The following is a 26,377-nucleotide window of genomic DNA, read 5'->3' on the forward strand; positions in this document are numbered from 1 at the left end:
GAAGGAAGGAAGGAAGGAAGGAAGGGAGGGAGGGAGGGAGGGAAGAGAAGAGAAGAGAAACCGAATAAATAAAATTAGAAATGAAAGAGAAGTTACAACTGACATCACAAAAATACAAAGGAGTGTAAGAGACTACTACCAACAGTTATATGCCCAACAAACTGGACAACCTAGAAGAAACTGATAAATTCCTGGAAACACTCAATTTTCAGGGAAGACTGAAATAGGAAGAAAGAGAAAATCTGAACAGACTGATTACTAGTAATGAAACTGAATCCTAATCAAAAAACTTCCAACAAAGAAAAGCCCAGAACCAAACAGCCTCACAGGTGAATTCCACCATTTATTTTTTTTAAGATTTCATTTATTTATTCATTCATTCATTTATTTATTTATTTATTTATTTAGAGAGTGTGAGTGGGGAGGGGGAGGGGCAGAGGGAGAGAAAGAATCTCAAGCCGACTCCACGCTAAGCGTAGAGCCTGACATGGGGCCCAGTCTCACAACCCTGAGATCATGACCTGAGTTGAAATCCAGAGTCGGACACTACCGACTGACTGAGCCATCCAGGTGCCCCTCCACCAAACATTTAAAGAAGAGTTAATACCTATCTTTCTCAAACTATTCTAAACATTTCAAGAGAAAGGAACACTTCCAAATTCATTCTATGAGGCCAGAATTTACTTTGATACCAAAACCAGACAAAGATTCTACAAAAAAAGAAAATTACAGGCCAGTTTCACTGATGAACATAGAGGTAAAAATCCTCAACAAAATATAAGCAAACCAAATTCAATAATACGTTAAAAGGATCACACATCACAATCAAATGGAATTTATTCCAGGGATGCAAGGATGGTTCAATATCCTCAAATCAATCAATGTGATATACCACATTCACAAAATAAAGGATAAAAATCACATGATCATCTCAATAGATGCAGAAAAAGTATTTGACAAAATTCTACCATTTATGATCTAAAAACTCTGAATAAAATGGGTATAGAGGGAACATACCTCAACATGATAAAGGCCACATATAACAAAAAACACAAATAACATCACACTCAAGATTAGGAACAAGACAAGGATATCCACTCGCACTACTTTTATTCAACATAGCATTAGAAGTTCTAACCGCAACAATCAGACAGCAAAAAGGAATGAAAGGCATTCAAATTGGTAAGAAGAAAGTCAAACTGTCACTATTGGCAGATAGCATAATATTATATATAGAAAAACCTAAAGAATCCACCAAAAAACTATTAGATTAAATGAATTCAGTAAAGATGAATAAGATAAAATTAATATATAGAAATCTGTTGTGTTTCTATACACTAACAGCAAAATATCATAAAGAGAAATTAAGAAAACAATTCCATTTACAATTGCATCAAAAATAATAAAATACACAAGATTAATTTAACAAAGGAGGTGAAAGACCTGTACTCTGAAAACTGTAAGTCACTGACGGAAGAAACTGAAAATAACACAAATAAATGGAAAGATATACCATGCTCATGGATTGGAAGAATTAATATTGTTAAAATGTTCATACTAACCAAAGCAATCTACAAATTCAATGCAATCCCTATAAAAATACCAATGGCATTTTTTATAGAACTAGAACAAATAATTCTAAAGTTTGTATGGAACCACAAAAGACCCCAAATAACCAAAGCCATCTTTTTTTTTTTTTAAGATTTTATTTATTTATTTGAGAGAGAGAGACAGAGATAGGAGAGAGAGAGCGAGCACATGAGCAGGGAAGCAGACTCCCCGCTGAGCCAGGAGCCTGATGCGGGACTTGATCCTAGGACCCTGGGATCATGACCCGAGCCAAAGGCAGACGCTTAACCAACTGAGCCACCCAGGCACCCCCATAACCAAAGCCATCTTGAGAAGGAACAAAACTGGAGGTATCATGTTCCCAGATTTCAAACTATACTATAAAGCTACAATAATCAAAACAGTATGGTACTGGCACAAAAACAGATATATAGATCTATGGAACAGAATAGACAGCCAGGACATAAAGCCATGCATATATAGTCAATTAGTCTATGACAAAGGAGGCAAGAATACACGATGGGGAAATGACAGTCTCTTCAACAAATGGTGTTGGAAAAATTGGTCAGCTATACATAAAAGAATGAAAATGGATCAATTTCTTACACCATATACAAAAATAAACTCAAAATGGATTAAAGACTTAAATGTAAGACCTGAAACCATACAACTCCTAAGAAGAATACAGGCAGTAAACTCCTACATTGGTCTTAGCAATATTTTTTTGGTTCTGTCTCCTCAGGCAAGGGCAACATAAGCAAAAATAAACTATTGAGTCTATATCAAACTAAAAACTTTTGTACAGCAAAGGAAACCATCAAGAAAATGAAAAGGCAACCTACTGAATGGTTGAAGATACTTGCAAATGATATATCTGATAATGGGTTAACACCCAAAATATATAAGGAATTCATACAATTCAGCAACCAAAAAAAAAAAAAAAAACCCCAAACAATCTGATTAAAAAATGGGCAGAGGACCTGAACATTTTCCCAAAGAAGACATACAGAAGGCCAGCAGACACATGAAAAAATGCTCAATATCACTAATCACCAGGGAAATGCAAATCAAAATCACAGTGACATGTCACCTCACATGTGTCAAAGCAGCTAGTATCAAAAAGACAAAAAATAACAAGTGTTGGCAAGGATGTGGAGGAAAAGAACCCTTAAGCACTGCTGGTGGGAATGTAAATTGGTACAGCCACTATGGAAAACAGTATGGAGTTTCCTCAAAAAGCTAAAATAGGAATTTCATAACATCCAACAATTCCATTTCTGGGTATTTACCTGAAGAAAATGAAAACACTAATTCAAAAAGATATCTGCACTTCTATATTCATTGCAGCATTATTTACAATAGCCAAGATATGGAATAAACTTAATGTCTATCGATAGATGAATGGATAAAGAAGATGTAGTATATAAACATACATACAATGGAATATTCCTCAGCCATAAAAAAAAAGAATGATATCTTGCCATTTGCAACAACATGGATGGACCAAGAGGGTATTATGCTAAGTGAAATAAGTCAAACAGAGAAAGACAAATACCATATGATTTGACTTATCTGTGGAATCCAAAAAGCAAAACAGGGGCACCCAGGTGGCTCAGTCAGTTAAGTGTCTGACTCTCAATTTTGGCTTAGATCATGATCTCAGGGTAGTGAGATGGAGCCCTGGCATTGGGCTCTGCACTGGGCGTGGAACCTGCTTAAGATTCTCTCTCTCCCGCCCATTCATGCTTTCTTTTTCAAAAAAAACAAAAAAAAAGCAAAACAAATGAACAAACGAAATAGAAACATACTTATAAATACAGAGAACAAACTGGTGGTTGCCAGAGGGGAAGGGGATCAAAGGATGGAAAAAATAGGTAAAGGGAGTTAAGAGGTACAAACTCCCAGTTATAAAGTTAGTAAGTCATGGAGATATAAAGTACAGCACAGGGAATACAGTCAATAATATTGTAACAACTTCATATGACAGATGGTTAACCAGACTTATGATGGTGATCATTTTATAAAGTAAGTAAATGTCCAGTCACTATACTGTACACCCGAAATTAATAGGATATTGTATGTCAACTATATTTCCATTAAAAAATAAAACTAAACAACCCAAACCAAGATTCCTTCCTTTAAGAATGCTGAATGATCTGTTGTCAAATACAAGGGTTCTTACTATTACAGCCATTTAATGATTAGCCAAACAAAGCAAAATCTAATTTAAGGGAAGCGATAACTAACCTGGCTTATAGTTGGACCTCTAAATTAAATAACACCATAATAATACTAACATAGTACTGCTTCTGTCTTTGGCTAATGTCACATGCTTACTTCAAAAGCAAAAACAAAAGTCTCTCTCACAACTCCTTACAGTGTCTCTGTGCAGGTCATGCTGCCTCTAATCCAGAAAAGGGATGATGAGCGCATAGAACCCCCAGAGGAAGTAAAGGCTGGTACAATGAAGACGGGGAGCCCCTCTGCCCCCTGTAGCTGCTGCCATGCCCCAGCACCCTCTCCCAGGTCCCCCCACTGGACTCTAGCAGTCAGGTATGAACACACCACTTGTGTCTCAATAAGGAAAAAACTGCTTCTCAGAAATAACCTGTGTTCTCAAAATACATTTTTATATTCCTGCATTGTTTTTAATCCTGCTTAATATAAAAACTGCATATATGCACCAAAACACAGTACATGTATGTGTGCATATGTCTATGTATGTATGTGTGTGTGTGTATATACATATATATATACACACTGATGTACCCAGTGATATATTTATAAAGAGAAAGAGAAATATAGATATATATATGTATCAATAGTTTATAGTTTAATCTTCTTATGTACATGCCTGCTACATGATATTTATTTGAAACTTTATTACTCCTATAAGATCCATTAATAATATTAGAAGACAGATTGTATCTGACCACTCTAACCTATGTGTAAACAGAGGATATTCAGGAATAGTTACTATAATGTCCTAAAAGAATGACAATATAAAACTAAAGATGAGCTGTGCCATATCCCATCAATCAAACCATGATAATCATCTGACAGACATTTTGAGACAGAGCTTGAACCTAAATAGCATCCCTTAAGATACAGTTAATATATAAGAAATTCTCAGCTCCCTTAACTCCTTTTTCTAAAGAAGATCTTTCATTGTGTTACCTGCATTAACTATTAGGAATCAATAGGAGAAAGGAAGAGTCTAAGTGATCTCAGCTCACAGAGAAAACTCGAGATGAACACGACGAAGACACATGTAGAGACACACTTTTAGACGTCCACATTCTCGCTGTCTGGTGAGACGAGGGAGAGCCCTGACTGCAAGCACCCAGTATCTCCTAATTGGCTCAAGGTCACGTTCACCACGACACAAGTTGCCACCTACTTAACGAAAGCTATCGAAACAGAACATTGTAGCAAACAAAATCACAATCATTGCGTGTAAAATCAAATTAAGCCTGCAATAGCAGAGAGTGTTTCTCATGAAAGGCCTGGCTAGCTCTCACAGTGCTGATGGGATCACAATGAACAGGTTACAATCTCTGCTCCCAATTAGCTGTGGGAAAGAGGATGCCCAGGGAGTGTCTCCTGTGAAACTTAAAAGCCAAAAAAAAGGAGGGGGGGGCGCCTGGGTGGCTCAGTCTGTTAAGCGTCTGCCTTCAGCTCAGGTCATGATCCTGGGGTCCTGGGATTGAGCCCCGTGTCGGGGGGGGGAAGGGGGGTCCCTGCTCAGCGGGGAGCCCGCTTCTTCCTCCTTCTGCCCCTCCCCCAACTCATGTGCACTCTCTCTCTCTCACACACACAAATAAATAAAATCTTAAAAAAAAAAAAAGCTTTTCCATTTATTGCTATGGATTAACCTCATGGAAATCTAAGATTTTAAGTTACTCTGAGTTTTATTAGTTCTAAAATATGCACTCTGAAAACAGTTCACACTTTATAATTATACATATCCCATATGCACATCCCATTTCTTCTTCAACCAAATATGATATAACACAGCATTTTAGGGATCACATTTTCAAAGATATAAAGGAAGAGAATAATGCAGATTTTGAAAATCCAGCCTTGATAATGGAAATATGATTCTTACTTCAGATGTATAAAAAATTTTCAAATGACCATGATGAGATGATTTTATCTTTATATGCATTACAAAAAAAAAAGAAAGAAAGAAAGAAAGAGAGGGAGGATCCTTGTTTATAAAGCCTCATCCTGCCAGCAAGAAAGTTATTTCTATTATGGCTTTAGGACACCAGACAGGGTACCTATACACCCAAGAAAAATCCATTTACATATATTGCCTTCAAAGTTTTCATCTGGTTGGAAATTTCTCTCTGAAGCGGCTGGGAACATTTGGAAAACTGCTGCTGCCCCAGAGCCCCATCTGCAGGGAATGTACACATAGTCTCCATCCCAGCAGCAGAAAGAGGATGTACCTGTGCAGAAACTAGCAGAAGGAAGCAGGGGCTTCCACATAAGCATCTGAATAATGTGGATAAACAGGAAGAAATGGGATGCTGACATTAACAACCAAGACAGTGCCTCAGTCTGTTTTGTACCCAGCTGTGTCTTATTCCCACTAAGAGATTAAGAAAGATTTAAAATTCTGTAAAGGCACCAAACAACTGCCTGAATACAGAATGTGGAACTCCTGGTAACAAATAGTGGCAGAAAGACACCTCTGCCCTGTTCTTGTTCATGACAAAAGTTAAAAACAACAAAGGAAACAAGACACATAAAGGGAAATACCTATCTTTGATGAAAGTAAGGAAAAAAACCTATAAATCCAAATCACAAACCATGAGAAGAGGCTTTAAAAGTCAGCCCAGGTTAAGCTAAGAGCACCCATGCCTCTGCACAATGGGGTCAAGGAGGAGAGGGCAGGGTTCTCCTGGACACTGAGGGGTGGGGATTGCCCCACTGCCCAGATATGGGCAAAAAGGACTCATGGTGGACTCCTGAACTGCATCTGCTGGAAAAGACAGTGGTCTGGAAAAACAAGGGCTCACTAGAAAGTAAGTAATAACCACAAGTAACTGGCATAGAACTATGCAGAAACATTATAGGGAAAAGGCAACCAGAAACAAAGGCAGAAAAGAAACATAGCAGGAAATTATAGCAAGCAATGAAAGCCTATGAAATTAAAGAAATGAAACTTAAAGAAATGAAAGTAAGCCATCTCTCTGAAATTAAAACCCAAAGAAGAGCTATAAGAGCTGAAGGTGAGAGCTCAGAAAAGTGATTTAAGATACACACAAAACTACTACAGATACAAAGTCATAAAAAAAGGTACCAGGAAAGACTGAAAACATAGCCAGGAAAATGGTAGACAAGCCTAAGAAAATTACAGAAAACCTTAAAAATATTTCAGAGAATATTTAAGAGCCCACATACACATAATTGGCTTACCTAAAGACAAGAAGAAAGTAAATACAACCAAGTAACTCTTAAAAGGTTACTGAAAAAAATTCTTCTGCAATCATGGTAATCTTTTTTTTTTTTTTTTTAAGATTTCATTTATTCATTTGAGACACAGAGATACAGAGAGAATGAGAGAGAGAGAGAGCATGAGCAGGGAGAGAGGCAGAGGGAGAAGCAGGCTCCCCGCAGAGCCAGGAGCCCAACATGGGGTAAAATCCCAGGACCCCGGGATCATGACCTGAGCCGAAGGCAGACGCTTAACCATCTGAGCCACCCAGGCACCCCATCATGGTAATCTTTAATCTATACATTGAAAATATATATGTCCAACAAAAACTGCTATAATATAATCAATATCAAGCCATATGCAGATAACTGGGAATGTAGACAAATAAGAATCAAATTTCCTGATACCTCCTAAAAGCCATACAGATCAACAAGGAGAACAAATAAAAGCATCCATAGCATATATCTACAGTATAACTCAGAGACAGGAGAGCCCACAAAATCCAGTTTACATGTAAGTCAGACAATAAAGGACCAAAAACACATTCTTCTCAAGTGCACATGGGACATTTTCCAGGATAGATCAGTTACATGTTAGGCTGCAAATTAAGTCTCAACAGATTTAAAAGATCTATCATAAAAAGTATCCTCAGACCACAATGGGATAAAGTTAGAAATCAGTAACAGAAGGAAAACTGAAGAATTCACAAATGTGTGGAAATTAAAAAAACACATTCTTAACCAACCAATGGATCAAAGAAGACATCACAGGGGAAATCAGAAAATATTTAGCAATGAATAAAACAAAAACACAACAAAACTTAGGAGACACAGAGAAAGGGAGGAAATTTGAGGCTAAGGACCTCAAATGAACAACCTAATTTTACAATTAAGGAACCAGAAAAAGGAGAACAAACTAAACCCATAGCTAGCAGAAGGAATGAAATAATGAAGATTAGAGCAGAGATAAACAAAATAGAGGAAAGAAGGACAATACAGAAAACTAAAGAAACCAAAGTTGGTTCCTGGAAAAGATCAACAAAATTGACAAATACTTAGCTAGATGAAATAAGAAAAAATGAGAGAAGACTTAACTTACAAAGATCAGAAATAGAAATGGGGACATTACTACCAATTCTGCAGAAATAGAAAGGATTGTAAGAGAGTACTATTAACAACTGTCTAACAACAAACTAGATAACCCACATGAAATGGACAAATTCCTAGAAATACAAAACCTACCATGAAAACTTACCATAAGTCAGAAGAAACAGAAAATCTGAATAGGTCTATAATTAGTAAGGAGACTGAATTACTAAGGACACTGAAAAATCTCCTGACAAAGAAAATCCCTGGACCTGACAACTTTGCTGGTGAATTTTACCAAATATTTAAAGAATCAATACCAATCCTTCTCAAACTTTCCCCCAAAATTGATGAGGAACACTGTTAACTCATTCTATGAGGCCAGCATTACCCTGATACAAAGCCAGACAATAATACTACAAGAAAACTACAGACCAACATCCCTGACGAACAGTGACGCAAAAATACTCAACAAAATACTAGCAAACTCAATTCACCCACACAGTAAAAAGATCATATATCAAGCAAGTGGAATTTATTCCTGGAATGCAAGGATAGTTCAAGTACAAAAATCGGCCTACTGTAACACACCATAATAACAGAAAGAAGGGGGTGGGAGGAAACACATTTATCAACTCAACTGATACAGAAAGAGCATTTAATAAAATTCACCACTTTTATGATAAAAACACTCAACAAACTAGGACTAGAAGGAAACTACCTCAACATAATAAAATCCATCTGGGAAAAGCCCACAGCAAACATCATACTGAATGGTGAAAGACTGAAAGCTTTTCCTTTAGATCAGGAATAAGACAAAGATGCCCACTTTCACCACTTCCATTCAACATAGAATTGGAAGTTCTAGCCCAAACAATTACAGAAGAAATAAAATGCATCCAAATTAGAAAGGAAGAAGTAAATTATCTCTGTTGACAAGTGATATTATATTTTATGTAGAAAACCCTAACTTTTCTGCAAAAACACTGTCATAGCTAATAGATGAATTCAGCAAAGTAGCAGGATACAAAATCAATAAACAAAAAGAAGTTGCATTTCTATACATTAACAACGAACTATCTGAAAAGGTAATTATGGAAACAATCCCATTTATACTAGCATAATAAAGAATAAAATACTTAGAAATTAACTAAAGACATAAAAGATTCACACAATGAAAAACTACGAAACAATGCTAAATGAAATAAGACATACATAAATGGAAACACATCCCATGTTCATGGGACTTAACATTGTTAAAATGTCAATACTACCCAAAGCAATCTGCAGATTCAATGCAATCTCTATCAAAATCCCAGTGAGGACTTTTGCAAAAATAGAAAAACCCACTGTAAAATTCATATGGAATTTCATGGGACCTCAAATAGCCAAAATAATCTTGAAAAAGAAGAAAAAAATTCCTGATTTTAAAACACCATAAAGCTGGGGTGCTGGGTGGCTCAGTTGGTTAAGCAGCCGACTCTTGGTTTTGGCTTGGCTCAGGGTCGTGAGATCAAGCCCCACATCGTGCTCCACGGTCAGCATGGAGTATGCTTGAGATTCTCTCCCTCTTCCTCTCCCTCCCCCTCAGCCCCTCTCCTGGCTTATGCTCATTCTCTCTCCCTCTCTCGCACTCTCTCAAATAAATAACTAAAATCTTAAAAAAAAAAAAAATGACCACAAAGCCACAGGAACCAAAACAATGTGGTATTGGCATACAGACATATAGACCAATGTAATAGAACAGAGGCCAGAAACAAACCCTCACATATATGATCAAATGATTTGCGACAAGGGTACTGAGACCATTCAATGGGGAAAGGGCAGTCTTCTCAACAAATGGTACTGGGAAAACTGGATATCTACATGCAAAAGAATGAAACCAAACCCTTAAAAAAAAAAAGAAAAAAGAAATTGAACTCTTACCTAACACCAGAGACAAAAGTTAATTCAAAATGGATTAAAGACCTACATATAAGACCCAAAACTATAAAACTTGTAGAAGAAAATATAGAAGAAAAGCTTCATGACCTTGGATTTTATTTCATGACATTGGCAATAATTTCTCAGATATGACACCAAAGGTACAGGCAAAAAGAAAAAATAGGTAAGTTGGACTTCCATGAAAATTTTAAAATTTTATGCATCAAAAGACAGTATCAACAAAGTAAAAAGGCAGTCGACTGGTTCTCAGGCATCTGTCCTCCTGGGGTGAGCGGGGGGAAGACTGGAAGATAGTATTATACTGCCTAGAGAACACAGCGGCTTATATGTTTGAAGTGCATTTGGGCGGCAAAAATACTCTGAGGCCTTGGCCACCATCTGGGGGAGTTTGAGGCAACCTTGGAATCACACAGTGTAGTGAGCACTTTCATCTGCAAACTAGTATTCTCACTCAAATGGAATGACACACGAAGTTATAAACTGCTGATTTGCATTCAGGTATTATGTCACTTTGTGCTCTTCCTAAGCCTTGCTCCCAAGTTCTCACTCACTGAGATGAGAGCAGATGGAAAGAGGGCTCCAGGAAAAGACGATGGCTCCTGTTCTCATTCCTCCCCAGGCTCCCTAGAGTGAGTGTCTGGACATGAAGGAAACTTTGCCAATCTTAACATGAGTAATATATATATGTATTCACATCCAATTTTAAGCTAACTGAATGCTGCGAGACCTTGATAAATAAGTAGGAAACCATACAGAACAAATATATTGATCTAAAGGTACAACATAATGAAGCTCTAGTAGCAAAAGATATGTTCACGAAAAAATAAGTTATTGTAAAGTTCTATGTATTTTTCAGCAAGAGGAAAAAAAAATAAAGCCTTTCTAATTAGTTATTCATGTCTACTAAGAAAAGATAATTGCATTATAATGTGTATTCATGAAGTTGGTTGATACAATGACTTACATAATGATTTTCCTGGATACAACTTTGCCTGGGGGTAACCAGGGATCATCTTTTCATTTCTGGCTCTAAGATTTTCAAGCTCATGTTTGATAATGAATTGACATTCTGCCATTGTAAGGAAGTCATCATTGTCATCTAAATGAATGCAAAAATTTCCAGTTATTTTCTCAGTAACAGCCAAAATAAAATTAATAACATTCAAATAACTTGGGATTATAGAAATGATGATATAAACAATAAATAAGGAGTAAGCAAAGTATAAAACTGCTAAATTAAACAGAATGTAAAGCACCTTAGATACTCTGTAAGAATAAAAATACTGTTTGCCTTCACATAATACAATTTTTCAATCATTGTACAATGGTCCCCCCTTATCTGCAGTTGTGCTTTCTGGGCAGTTAGCTACCCCCGTGAATCACAGTCCAGAAGTGGCTGATCCCCTCCCTCTCACCTATCATCAGAAGGTCAGTGGTAGCCTAGGTCATTCACCTCACCTCACCTCATCAGCACATCATCACAAGAAGAAGGGTACACACAGTAAAATAAGATACTTTGAGGGACAGAGAGACCATATTTGCATAATTTTCATTACAGTAGATTGTTATCATTGTCCTATTTTATTATTGTTGTTGTTAATCTCTTACTGTGCCTCATTTACAAATTAAGCTTTATCACAGGGATGTGTATAAGAAAACAGCACATACTAACTGCTATTTCAGGCACCCACTAGGAGTCTCGGAATGTGTCCCCCCCACCGCTAAGGTGGGGGGACTACATACAGTACTAGTTCTTATAGAATATAGTACAAACATCTAAATGGCAGATACTTGCTTGATCTTATCTAATACCAACGAGCAGAAGGCAACATGCTCTTTAATTCTAACACTATTCTAACTAGGGATGGAACTGAAGTTTGGCTGTATGACAAATTTTCCTCCTCCAAACTCGCAAGCCCAGGCCCTTCCCTTCCCATAAATGTGGGAGAAGATAGTCTGATAAGAAAACAGTACTGTTGGGGTGCCTGGGTGGCTCAGTTGGTTAAGTGCCTGCCTTCAGCTCAGGTCATGATCTTGGGGTCCTGGGATCGAGCCCCAGCATTAGGCTCCCTGCTCAGTGGGAGTCTGCTTCTCCCTCTCCCTCTGCCCCTCCCCCTGCTCGTGCAGGCGCTCTCTCTCTCTCAAAGAAATAAAATCTTAAAAAAGAAAACAGTATTGTTTTTTGGCAAGTGAATCCTCTTAAATGTGGTGAATTTTACCATTATCATTTATGCACTAATATATACAAATCCAGAGTGAGTCTGAAAAAGCCTAATCATATCACATCTTCTACTAACTCTAAAAGCTCTGGCAGGGACCGGTTTATTCTGAAGCCAAACTCCCACTCTGACATCCTGGTCAGCCTGGCTTTCTCAGTGCTTTCCAGAAACCATTCTCTTCTGGACCCCCTGTGAGACCAGAAGAGAACCAGTTACCCTACCAGGAAAATGGCAATTCTACGATTCTGAACTACTACTGCATTTCTCATTATAAGATTTTTCTGTTATCAAGCTAGTGAACATTCACCATCCTGAGAATTAGGATAGAATAATATAAATAAATTACATGTGTCACAATAATTTATGCTCATCTATTCCAGGGGTCACAAAGAAAGGCCCATGGACCATACTTTAAAAGCTAATTTTAGTGGAACAGTTGCACCCATTCATTTCTTATGGTCTAAGCCTACTTTTGCTTTACAAGGACAGTGTCAAATAACTGTGAAAAAGCGTATGGCCCACACAGCCTAAGATATTTACAGTTGGCCCTTTCCTAAAAATGTTTGCTGACCCCTGACCTACTCATCAAAAGCTTATTTTTGAGATAAATTGATTCTGATAGAAACAATCTTGGGACTCACCATCAAAATCTTTGAAGTTATGTCGGGTTCCATATGTGAAGGCTCTCATAGTGTTATCATTACACTCTTTTACCAAACCTATTGCTTCTGCACCCAGTAACAATGTAATCTTGGAGGCACCGACAAGATATAAGTTCTGATTTTCTAGTGTTTCTTTCTCATATTTATTTAATAGTGGTCTAAACAGGAGCTGGGCACCTTCAAAAACAAAAGATAAGCACAATCTTAGAAAAGTTTCAAAAAGGAAAACATTCTAAATAAGTATTGTTTCTAGTTTGATATAAGAAAAACGTATTATGGGGCGCCTGGGTGGCTCAGATGGTTAAGCATCTGCCTTCGGCTCAGGTCATGATCTCCAGGTCCTGGGATGGAGCCCCACGTTGGGCTCCTGGCTCAGCGGGGAGTCTGCTTCTCACTCTCCCCCCACCTCTCCCCCTGCTCATGCTTGCTCTCTGTATCTCTCTGTCTCAAATGAATAAATAAAATTTAAAAAAAAAAAAAGAAAAATGTATTAACAATTCAAACCTATCTTCCCAATAAATAAGAATTACAAGTTGATTTCCTTTGGAAAATGCCTTCTAGCTTCCCATGTTTCTGCTCAGAAGTCTGATCCTTTATGTGTGACCTATTGTCTTTCTTTCTTGAAGTTTGTAGTATCTTCTCCATTCCCAGGGTTCCAGAACGTTCCAACGGTAAGCCATTTTCATCTATAGTGCAGGGCACTGGGTGGGCCCTTTCCAACTGAAAAAGCATGGCATCAGCCTTGGGTGTTTTCCTTTGATGATTTCTCCTCCTTTTTCTCTGTTCCCTTTCTAGAACTCCTTTTATTCAGGTGTATACCTCCTGGACTAGTCCTCTAACTTCCTTACTTTTTCTCAAAGTTCCCAATTCTGTACCTTTTGCTCTACTTTCTGGGGGATTTTATCAAAATTATCTTCTAACCCTTTTACCGAGTTTTTAAATTTTGCTTTTATACTTCTACTTTATATGAGCTTTTTTTCCTAAATGAATATATTACAGTATCCAACTCGATTTATAGAATGTCTGTCCTACCTTCTCATTACTGAGAGTTGAGTTTTAAATTTTCTCTTGGTTTTCTTTTTCTGCAGAGTTAGTTGTTTTTATCTGTTTGTTTAGTTTTAGCTTTCTCTTTCATGTTAGGGATTTTTCTCAGATGTTTGGTGATCTTTTATTATATGTGCATGTTTAAGAAAGGGGTTCTAGGAGGCTGTACTTAAATTCTGAAGGCTTAGATGGAGCTCATTAAAGATAGCCTTTAAGCATAGTCATCTGGCCAGGTTTTCCATGGTCAACTCTCTGATTTCTGCACCTTTGCTTATTTTGTCTTTGATCAGACTCCCCAAGACAGATTATTCAATCTGCTTCTTAGATGATTTGAATCTAGCTGCTAATATTTTAGAAACTAAATTAGGTATGAGATTGGTGGGGTGGAGGATAGGGGTAATAATAATCAGTTATTATTCTATTTTCAGTATAGAATCTCTATTTTCAACTGTGCATAAAGCCCCATGCCAAAATCCAAGCATCTGACCCCTCTGCAGAGAAAAGTCAGTCTTCTGCTATGATGGTAGAATACAGAAGGGAACGGGGGATCTATTTCTTAAATGAATCTCAGCCAATTCTTTCTTCTTTTTCTTGGTACCACTTATTTCCACCTCCAAAAGCCCCTAAAGTCACTAATACCTAAGTCTTTGGTTTAAACTGCAAAACCTCAATTTGTACCCCTGCCAACTTCAGCTTTGACTTTTTCAAGTCTGAGAAGTTATTTACCACTCATCCACCTGTTTTCTAGCTTCCAAAATGGTGCTGCTGTTATATTCTTTCCTTTCTTCTTTGTCAAACTGGACTTACCTCTTTTTTTTTTTTTTTAAGATTTTATTTATTTATTTGACAGAGAGATAACGAGAGCAGGAACACAAGCAGGGGAAGTGGGAGAGGGAGAAGCAGGCTTCCCGCCAAGCAGGGAGCCCGATGTGGGGCTCAATCCCAGAACCCTGGGATCATGACCTGAGTTGAAGGCAGACGCTTAACAACTGAGCCACCCATGCGCCCCTGGACTTACCTCTTTTTAAAAAAAATCCTTTTATTGTCAAGTTTGAAAGACAGTAAAAGTAAACCTGAGTGTGAAATCCACTACTTTTACCTGAAAAGATCAGAATACTTTTTTGCAATGTTCTTTTCATATTTCCCAGCAGTGTAGAAAGATGCCCACCCCCACCCCATGCTTGTGTCTCTCTGCTGAAGGCAACACAGTGAGCAGGGAAGACTGGGAATACACTGGAGTCCCTCGCTCTTAGGCACTACAAATGTCCTTCCATCACAGGAATTTTAAAGAAGAGACTCCAACCCAGGGAAACACTTCAGATTTCAGTAAGAAGGTACTCTTATTTTTAAGTTTTCTTTTGATTCAGTTGTTTGCAAAAACTTAAAAATTCCACTAGGATTCAAGGTTTTATTATAAAGGAACCATTTCAGTTACAGTCAAAATCTTTATTAAAAACAGTCTATTTAAGTTTTATTCAGTGTTTGGAGACTTGGTGAAGTTTTAGATGAAGTTTTAGGTGAAGTTATAGTTTTATGAAGTGTTTGCTCATGTAAAATGTCCTCCACCCTCTCACCCAATCTAGATCCCTTTCTGCCCTTCAGGAGAGGGCTAAGCTTTGGCTTCTATAAAGTCATCCCTTTCCAGCCCAAAACCATCACCAACTGCCACCTTTGTCTTCCCTTTACTCTTCCAGCTAGTTTACATACAATTCATTTTTAAGTATCATGCACTGCTGTGTAACAGCTCTTTCTTTCGGCTTTTTTGTCCTGTTACTTCAATTTCCAGGAGGTGGCATTCAGTCTCCTTACACTGACAGTAACATCCTTGCAGGCAGAGACCATATTAATCTCTCCCTTAGCATCATAACTGACACATAAAAAGCACTCAGTAGATACTTGTTCATTCATTTGATAAATATTGACCTACTATGTGACAGGCTGTGTACTAGACATAGTATTTATAGCTGTGAACAAAACCACTCATGTTGCTTATAGTCTAATGTGGACTTAAGATCTCCTTTCAAGTCCAGATAAATAATAAAGAGCAAAGAAATGGATATTAATTTTAGAAATACATCAATGAAATAACTGTAAAACACATTTAAAAAAATATTTTTAGTCACTGATCATGACTAAGTCTGAGTTATATTTATTTTACTCACCTCCATCTTCCTTTTTAGAGATAATTCTGTTCTTCAGCCATTCTTTGGTTTCTTCTTTGACATCCTGAGCCAGTTCTAGGACGACCAAAGGTGTGAAGGAACTCTCACAAGTATCCAAAGCTGATAAGGTCACTTTCATCTTTCACAAACTTGCTGAAATTAAAATAAAATAAAAAGTACATGGGTTACAATGGAAAAGAGAAATCTATAGACAAATATATATATTTGTATTTTCTCTTAACTACACCTAATTCTGGCTTCCAAGAAAAAGGAAAATTTTTCATGATCCAGATGGGTTATATGACAGGCTCAACCAATGGTTCAGAGCACACGTGTGAGCTAGGCCCATATGAAGTCAGGGGGAACACCATCCTTTTCCGTAAGCAGCTCAGAACACAGTAGGGAGGACATTCAGGTAAAAGAAGGACAGCAGTGTAAAATGTGCTCTCACACAGGAAGAGTAAGAAAGTATTTACAAGGGATGTGACACCTGAACAGGATTTAGAAGAATGAACAGGAATTTACTGGGCGAGACTTGGATAGCATTCTAAGTAGAGGAAACAGTATTCCCCTACAAAATAATAATGAAAAACAGCCAACAGTATCAGAGAAACACAAGTGATTAGGTATGGCTGTGGCACTACCAGTGGGTGGGGGGTGGGGAGGCAGGGTGCTCAGATGGGAATGGCAGGTATCTAACAAGGGACCCTGATTACAAAGGAACTGGGCTTTGTCAAATAACCAATGGGAGTCACCAGTTCAGTAAGAGCAGGGAATTGACACAGTCTGAATTCATGTTTAAGTATGGAGTTAATGTCGCCAGCATCAGCTTCCCTTCCTAGTTTTTCTTTCTCGGGAATATCATCTTTATCTCCGTTTCCAAGCTTGAAAAATACTCAAGTCAACTTGGACCCTCACAAATGGCATCAGTCACTAAGGCCTAATGGCCTCTCACTAAAACGTTTTTCATGTGAATCTCTTTAACCCAGTGATTCACGGCAGGGACAATTTCTAGACTTTAGACTTACTTATTCTAGCTTTATACTTGATGTAAGTTTTAATGACTCCAAAGTGCAAGTGCAAATCAATTCTTGGGAATAATCGCAAAAGGAGTGACCAACACCACAGAACACCTTTCCATTCTTTCGGGTGCACCATGATCTTGCGACAAGCTGATCAAACAGACCAGAGTAATCTGACTTACAATGATAAGCTTTTGTTTTTCTCTAACAGAGCATAGTTTTGGGGCAACATAGGTATTGTAAATCAATGTTGGATTCACATCATAGCACAAATGCTTCAGGAATGTTATTCTAAAAAAGCCAGCCAAATCCAAAGTCAGAACACTAGGCTCTATGAAGGTAACCAGATCAAAATGGGACCCAGTAGTCCCCTTCCAACAGCTAGAATAATGTGGTCAGGAATTGTACAGAATGAAAGAATGATAAAAGATAGCAATTAGAGCTATGGGAACTCAAAACACTTAATGTGCAAAAGTTTTCAATCAAGAAAAAAGGAAGAGAAGCATGTTCTACACAGGGAAACAACATGTGTAAAATCAATGATGCAAGAATAAAGACAGTATGGGAGAAGAACAGTAAGACTGGCCTGACCGAGCAGAGAGGGCAACATTTTGTGAGCTGTGACCATTTAAGGGTAAGGAATGCTACAGTTCACATCTGCTCCAGTGGCCAGAAAGGAGTCACTGTAGGTTTCTGAGCAGAGGATTAGCTACATGTCAGAGTGATATGAATCTCAATAGGTAAATTTAGGGGGCAAGATTGTGAGTGTTTTTCATCTTTCAATTCCCCTGAACTTCTGAAATTTTTCATAACAAAAGGTTGGGAAAAATGATTAATCTACCAGTAGACTACAGAGGCTCAAGCATCATCAACTTTTAAAAGGAAATATCAAATGCAACGAACATTTATGCGGTACTTATTTTGAGCCATGCTGTGAGAGTCTGAAGGTACAAAAGTAAGTCAGGTCCTCATCTCCCTTCTGGGGAGCTCACAGTCTTTTAGCAGAAGCAAGTGTGCACCAAATCATTCTAACACAAGGCCTGAGTACAATAGCAGTAACCAGGTGGGGCGGGGCAGCCGGGGGAGGCAAGATTAACTTTCTGCGAAGGGAGGCTGAGAACCAGACACCCTTCAACTTGGAAAAGGTACACGGGTAACTCCGAGGTTGCTGACCTGGGACATGGTAAAGAATAAATAAAAAGGCATGTTGGAAAGAATGGTTAGGTTAGGGCGCCTGGGTGGCTCAGTTGGTTAAGCGACTGCCTTCGGCTCAGGTCATGATCCTGGAGTCCCGGGATCGAGTCCTGCATCGGGCTCCCTGCTCAGCAGGGAGTCTGCTTCTCCCTCTCCCGCTCCCCCCTCTTGTGCTCTTTCTCTCTCTCACTCTCTCTCTCAAATAAATAAATAAAATCTTAAAAAAAAAAAAAGAATGGTTAGGTTAAGGGCACAATCAAGGGTTCAGCACGGTACATGTGGACATGCATCGAAGGTGGCAGTTTTCTGGCAATTATGCATTGCCTAATGTCAGTAATAAAAGGCCTCCCTTATTCATAATGACCAGGTCATAAAACAACCTCTTTGAGACTCTAAACGCGGGTTTCCATTCCAAACGTATATGAGCACCAGCTAGAGATTCATAATATTTGCGCAATGATTTATTCTCATTTGAGATACTATACACCTTTCGTTACTTGAGACAACCTTAACAAGATTTCCAATACATTACAAACAAAAGTGTCACTATCTCTGATATCCAAAGAGTTCCTACAAATCAACAAAAAAATACAAAAAACTGAAATCACAAGTCACAAAATAAGAAATACAAAGCAGCTAACACTTTGAAAAGATGTTCAAACATACTAATAAGTGAAATGCAAAATAAGTAGAAGATGCCTTTCCCTTTTCAAATTTGCTGAAGTTGAAAGGTGGACAGAATCCAGTTCTAGCACAGGTGTAGAAAATTGGGCATTCTCACCCATGGCTGACAGATGTAGTAATTTGATACCATCTTTCCAGAAAGGAGAGTGGCAGTATGAAAAGTAATAGTAAATACTCCTACTATTCAACACAACAATGCTATTTTTAGGAATTCATGCCAAAGAGATAATAAAATAGAATAAATATATAGTGGAAGTTCATTACAACTTTCTTTTTTTCTCTCTTTCTTATTTATTTTTGCGTTTTAGTTATGGCAAAGAAACAACTGACAACCTGAAAATCTAACAAGTGGAGATAGGCTAAATACATAAAGTGTGTCACAACTATACAACAGAACCATCAACACTAGCATCCAGATGCAACTATATTAACATGGAGAACATTTTATAACACATTGTAAGGTATAAAAAAATGCAAAGCGTGATCCCATTTATGGATATACACAATCCACACTAATAGCAAAACGACAACACTAGCTAACTTTTGCTGGGGACTTACTACATGCAAAGCACTGGGCTACTCATTAAATTCTCACACCAACCCCATGAGGAAGAAACTCCAACACTTTCATTTAGCAGATGAGAAAACTGAGGTCAAACAGGTTAAGTAGGTTTGTCCTATGTCACACAGTAACAAGCAGGAGAACTGGGATTTAAACTCCGGTGCCCAGAGACCAGAGCTCCCACCCTGAACCATGTGTGGGAACACTCACATTTCAGTCTCTACTGTTTGTGGGTTTTTTTTTAAGATTTTATTTATTTATTTGTCAGAGAGAGAGAGTGAGTGAGCAAGCACAAGCAGGGGAAGCAGCAGGCTCCCCGCTGAGCAAGGAGCCTGATGCGGGACTCGATCCCAGGACCCTGAGCCTAAGGCAGACACTTAATTGACTAAGCCACCCAGGCGTAATAAATGTGCCACCAATGATTAGTCAGATATATTTCTCCAAACTGCCATGTCTAAGTAGTAGGATTTAAGCTGACTGTTATTTTCTTCTTTACATTTTTCTTTTTGATTTGAATTTTAATGAACAAGGTTTTTTTTTAATAATTAGAAAAAAATGGCTTTTACAGTTGTATATAGAACTATATACAATATTCTATATGTTGTATATACAATTGTATATAGAACTATATATATATTATATATAGTTGTACATAGAATAGTATAGAAGCCCCACATTTTCAACAGTAGTGTAAAATATACCCTCTAGTAAAGGCCAAATGATACTTCTTTAAAACTGTATAATACAAGATAATATTTTGCTTTAGTCCCCAGATTAAAACATACCAAAAGAAGTTGCCTAACTTTAAAGACTGTTTGGAGTAAAGGTTCACTAACCATAAAAAAGCCTTCTGTCCAACAGTATATAAAATGAAAGGACTCAGAACCTAGGCACACCCCTTCTTATGCAGAAGGAGACAGCCAAAAGCCCCAGAGGGGCTGCACAATGATAGAATCTTCAGAGCAGAAGGAGCCTCAGTGGTCATTTAGTTCCATGACCTCACTGTATCATGTTCACAAGACCCAAAATCACACAACCAGTGTGGCAGATATAGGACTGAAATCCAGTGCTCTTTGAATAATATGAAAAAGATCTTTTTTTTTTTTTTCCTTTTTGTGAACTGAGTCAATAAAGTCAGTTTTACAGTCTTGTCATTAGAAGAAACACTGGCCTGGCCAAACTGTGCAGCAGCATGCTTTAGCTCCACAAAAGTCTCACAAGACTAACACAAGTGCCAGTGTTGTGCGGACGCTGCTCTGAGCAACGTGAACCATGGGGATGGGGGCTGGGGGAGAATGCCCACGAAGGCTTTTTAGTGGAGCTTGGTAAGCCTTGACCCCTTTAAGGCTCTAGTACATTAAATGCTCTTGAGGTTTCAACACTGTTGGTGACAGTCCTTTAAGGACCAACTCTGCTCCGTTCATGCTTGCGGTTTTCAGCTGTCCTACACTTATGCCATCCATTGAGCCACACTGTACAGACCTGGTTACCTAAGATGCCCCTTCCCCACCCTGCTACACCTCCCGTGCTCTCTTCTTCTGGTCCCTGTAAACCACCAAGGGGGAACATACTGCTCAGGGAATTTCTGTCTCTGTATAAGAACACCTCTGGGATGCCCTTTCCTTTGGGGGATTCCTGCCCCTGCGTTCTGCATGCAGCAGGGTACAGGTAAGGAGGACTTAATTTTACAGTTAACTGGTCAGTGGAATCCAGGTGTGCCCTAAACTCACTTCTCCCAATGGGATAGCCCAATGGCGTGAATATAGTGAAAAGAAGAAGCCTCATGGCAGCCTTGGCCTAAGCTAAGTTCTGCAATCTGCTCTTACCAGAGGATCTTAATAGGAACTTGGTCCACCATTACCATGCACACGACCAGTACATGGGACCAAAATACCAGATGGGGGGACATGAGGGCTTTAAGTGTGGGTACAGAAGAGAGGCTCATAGTCCCAGCTGGGGCCAATCTACAAACAATGATTCAACATATGCAGTCTTCTTAGGCACTGGAAGGTAGAACAATTTCTGCAACCACAACAAATTTCCCCCTTTTATCCAGGCTGTCAGCCAGGACAGCAGCCAGGAATGACTAAAAGGCAGAGCATGTAGGTCCACAGATGCTGTGCGGCACAGGATAGCCACCCCAAATTCTGCTCTTAGCATGTGCTGAACTGCACGCCGGGTCAAAGAGAGGCCTATAAAGGAACTGGATTCATGTGACTTTTACATTAGCTACTGGAATCATTTGCCTACAGTAAAAGATAAATCCTGGCCATACAGGTTGAAACGTACAAAGGAAGAGAAGCACACTGTGAGTTCAGCCATGGGTGGGGGGTTGGGGGACTGGGGGTAAGTGCATATTTTATCAAGGATCAAGAAAAGAATAGGAGACCCTGTATTCTCTTCCTGAGTTGGGGCGGGGTAGGGGGGGGAGCCAATGGAATTATAAATTCAGAGGCAGGTAAGAAGGAAATGTACCAGCTGTCTTCAGAAATCACCTTATTTCAGACTCAAGGAGAAACATAAACCAAAATTACAAAATCACTCTGTCATGAAGCAAAATAGGAATACATCAGTGAGAGAAAAATGAAGGGCCACACCAATTGAGCTGGAAAATGAGAGGGATTTCCTCAGGAGAAAAGTTGCAATTTTAATGGCCAGGGCTAGAAGGAAGGACAGGACCCCTCCAGAGGCCCTGAGGGTAAGGACAACTTAGAGACAACCTCTGAAACCTCCAACAGGCAGTTAATTATGAGAGCAACTGTGGGACATTCCTTCCTTGAGACCTAAGGCAGCTGCCTCTTAGTGTTATATAAGATGTGGGCTAATTTGATAGTGGAAAATCAGCATTGCACACACCCACCCTCACTAGAATCTGACGCTCGGTGACTCAGTGACACTGACAAGGTAGGGAAGCTGGTGAGGCCCATTCCCATACCTGGGAACCTGGTGGCATTAGGATTCCACAGGAAGATGCAGGAGGTGAGACAAGACATACTGAAGACAGGCTGGCCACAAGAGCCCACGCCCAGGCCTGATTAGATGCTGCACCAACAGAAGGCCACCTCCGCACAGAATCACCCAACTGAGCCTTGCCATGGACTGACCCATAAAGTGAAGCAACAATATTTCCTCTTCTCATTCAAACTTTCTATCTACTCTCATTATGCCACAAACTGCCAAGATTTTGCTTATTTGGGCTGGAATAATGTCTGAAAACCTGGAGCAACACTGAATCTCATCCATAAGCATAGCACTTGACACAAAACTAAACTCTAATATGTGATAAAAGAATGAATCTATATGATGACCATACAACCATTTAAAAAGATGTTTAAGGAGAATTTTTAATGATCCAGGAAAATGCCAAGTGGGGGGGGGGAAAAAAAGCAAACAGTAATATAACAACATGACCCCAATGATGTAACATGTACATTTAATAGACAATAAAATACAAAAAGAATTAAGAAGAATTGCACCCAAATGTTAACAGGATTGGTGAAATTACATGGGATTTTAATTTTCATTCTTATATTTTTTCTCAATCTTCCAAGTTTCTACAGTGAAAAAAAAGTTTCACTGGCTTTTTTTTTAAGTGCACACACTCCCATTTACCAGGCCCTTTCTATTCCCTTCCATTATTTTAGATCTTTTAAATTTCATTCTTCACCTGCAATTCTACAATTCTTTCAGCAATAGCTGGTCAGAACAGATATGGTCTACTTTCCACAGTGAATTGAAAACTATGTATCATACAGAAAAGGCCCTTAGAAAACATCCAGTTCTGTAGGTTAGTGTGACTTCAAATTCAAAGGAGACAAATCATAAAGATTTTTTTTTTTAACTCCACGGGATTAGATTTTTAAAAATTAAACTCCACAGGATTTAATGGAATGGGATACAACTCCGTCTGAGTGAACCTCAACTGTACTTATTTTTAAGTCCGGACCCTCCGCACACAGTCTTGGCGGCTGGCACATGTTTTGCAGCAGACAGCGCACACCAAGGCTGGCGCTGTGAAGGCACCGGGAAAACAGAAGTAGCCTATAGGAGAACTCTTCCATCCACATTGCTCAGGTGTCCCAGGCACTGCCCCTGACTGGCATTTATTACTTAAAATGTACGATGTGTCCCAGTCAAGAGCCTGGAAACCCAATCACCCTGATGTGAAAGAGAGCATGACCCTGCAAGTTCGCTCCAGCCACACTTCCTTCTGACACATCCTTAACTGTCCCCTGCTCCCCGGACTGTCCGGGGAAGCGTGAATCCTGAGCCCCGCTGAGCTGGTCCTTCCAAAAAACGCCCTTCTTTAAGCTTCGCCGTCTTTTCCACCCCCACCCACGATCTCATTCTCCTTAGCTCCCAAGACCCCCAAGCCCGCAGCCTGACTCCAGCCCCAGGCTTCGGCCTCACTACATTTCATCACTAAACCCTCCACCCCCAGACCCATAACCCCTCCCCAAACCTCGGCTCTCCCCAGGCCCCACCTGCGACTGCCATTCCCCAACACCTTCAGTCCTCCCTCCCCCATCCCGCATCTGCGCCCATCCCGGTCCCACTTCCCCATTCCTGGGACTGCCAGCACTGGGAGGTACCCCGAGAAGGAAGGGCGGCCGGAGGCGTCCCTGGTGGCGCCCCGCCGCCGCCGCCGGGCAGCCCGGGCTCAGCTCTGCACAGAACCCGGCTCCGCGCCGCTCACAGCGAGGGGGTCTGCCGTCCCCTCCCCCACGTACCGGCCGGAGCGGCACTCCACGTCTTCGGAGGCGGGCCCGAGAGCCGGCGCGACCCGGAGGCACCACCGTGGACGCTCCAGAGGCGGGGCAGGGTCGGGGCCTGCGGGGCGTGCGCGCCGGGCGCTGGGTGTGGCAGGCCCGGCGAGGCCCAGACGCCAGAGCGCTCAGGCAGGGCCGGACCACGCCGGGAGAGGCGGGGCCCAGCACTGCGTCGCACTGAGCGAGGCGGGGCCTAGTGGAGAGTCCTCACGGCGCGGACCGGAACGGCTCCGCAGAAAACTGAGATGGGCCTAGCTGGTCTTTGGCCGGGAGTGGGAACGCGGCGGCGCACGAGACAGCCGTGCCTTGTGGGCTGCCACTCTGAGAGGGAACCGGACCACAGAGGGGGAACGGGGCCTTGCTGGGCGGTCGCACCGAGAGGGGGCGGGACCACGGTGGGGGGGCGGGTCCCCACCGGGCGGTCTCACCGTGGGGGGACGGGACCACGGTAGGAGGGGCGTGCCCTATGAGCTGTCTCTCCGAGAGTGGGCGGGACCACGGTGGGAGAGGCGAGTCTTATGGGCTGTCTTTCCGCTGAGGGGCGGGGTCTCGCTGGGCTGTCGCGCCCAGAGAGGGTGGGACCTAGTAGAGCCGCTAAAAAAGAAATACTGGTATCCGGGCTCTTGCAGAAGACCTGCATTACTAGAGTAATAGCTTTTTTCGTAAAAGGCGCAGTCCTCCTCGGATTTCCTTCCATTAGTGAACATAGGTACTAATGTAGGTCTTTCGTAAACTGAACTTAGGGAAAGGGAGGTTGGGGGTGAGGGATTTATTCTTCGCTTTTCGACTTACAGGAATGCTCTGCTTTCGGATAGCCAGGGAAACCTGTATGCCTCTTCACATTTTCCTTTCAGTCTCTTATGGTCCAGACTCCACTTTTCTTGTCACTTTGAAATATAAGAACAAAGCCCCGCCACCCCTTATCTCTCAGAAGACCTCTACTCTCCCCATTTATCTGCCGTAGCCACATCGATCTCCCTGATCTTCCTAGATCCCACCTCAGAGGTTTTGCCCTGGCTGTTCCCTCTGCCTTCCTTAATTATGGAGATTGTTTACTTCCCTCCCTCAAGGGAATGGAATCCCACCTTTTCACTGAGGCCCTTTCCTCCTCCATGCCCCACCATCTATTTACCTACTCGCCTATTTCTTTTTTCCATAGCACTCATCACCTGTTTTATATTATTATGTCTACTGTCAGTCCCTAGAATGTAAACTTCACAAGGGCAGAGATTTTTGTCAGTTTTGTCCACTGATATATTTCCAGTGCCTGGAACAGCCTATCCACAACAGGCCGCAATAACTCTCAGTGGAATGAAAGAAAGCAATGAATGAACGCTTTATAAGAACTCCTCCCGCCACCTCCTCCTACACCCATCTCAGCCCAGAGAGATGCCTCCAAGTCCTGCCAAGTCAGAGAAGTGAGGTCTGCTCTTCCACTCCTCCGCCCCTTCTCTGGGTCTTCCAGGTTCAAGACAGGAAGGAGGGAAACTAGGGGACAGGAACAGAAGCTGGTTACTAGATAGGGGCAGTTTGTTGTTCTTTCTAGAACTCCAATGCTCTGTCATGGCAGCTCACAACCTTACTGATCAGTTCTCATGCGGCTGTCTCTTAGTAAGTCTTGCATGGGTATGTCCAGAAGTTCTCCCTCTTCTGCAAATTGGAACAAATTGTTTCTGAGTTTCAATAGGTTTAGACATTAATTACTCATTAGGCTTTTTAAAATTGTAGTCTTCCTATCTTCTCATCCCTTGAACTTGAATGGCCATCCCTCTGTGTAATTTCATCTTCTGATATTTACATGACCAGAAGGACTGGCAAAAACAAAATTTGAACGTAAATATAAAGAAATACCTTTCACATGGACAATCTCATTTCATCTCCACAATTAACAAGTTAAAACTTTGAGTAAGTATGACAAATTAGTTGTTGGACTACACAAACGGCTGACCTGAGTGAGTTAATGACATGGATCCCTGTTACCAGTTACCTATTGCTGCATAACCACTACATACAGT

At 40.4% G+C, this 26,377-nt stretch overlaps 1 protein-coding gene across 3 annotated transcripts in view; it reads right to left on the reverse strand.

Moving 5' to 3' along the window:
* Positions 1-24,538, reverse strand: part of ANO10 (anoctamin 10) — a 222,695-nt gene extending 198,157 nt beyond the window's left edge. For 2 of the 3 annotated variants that reach the window (XM_032409121.1, XM_032409122.1), the window contains exons 1-4: positions 24,324-24,537; positions 16,132-16,284; positions 12,905-13,102; positions 11,009-11,143 (exon numbers count right to left, since the gene is read on the reverse strand). In XM_032409121.1, the coding sequence (XP_032265012.1) occupies positions 11,009-11,143; positions 12,905-13,102; positions 16,132-16,270 (472 nt within the window). In that variant the 5' untranslated portion in view covers positions 16,271-16,284; positions 24,324-24,537. Of the gene's footprint in view, positions 1-11,008; positions 11,144-12,904; positions 13,103-16,131; positions 16,285-24,323 lie in introns of all 3 variants that reach the window. The other variant, XM_032409119.1, reaches the window with a different exon arrangement.
* Between the last annotated feature and the right edge of the window lie 1,839 nt (positions 24,539-26,377).

The sequence above is a fragment of the Phoca vitulina genome, unplaced genomic scaffold, assembly GCF_004348235.1.
Source record: "Phoca vitulina isolate PV1807 unplaced genomic scaffold, GSC_HSeal_1.0 scaffold10, whole genome shotgun sequence".
Taxonomy (NCBI): Eukaryota; Metazoa; Chordata; class Mammalia; order Carnivora; family Phocidae; genus Phoca; species Phoca vitulina.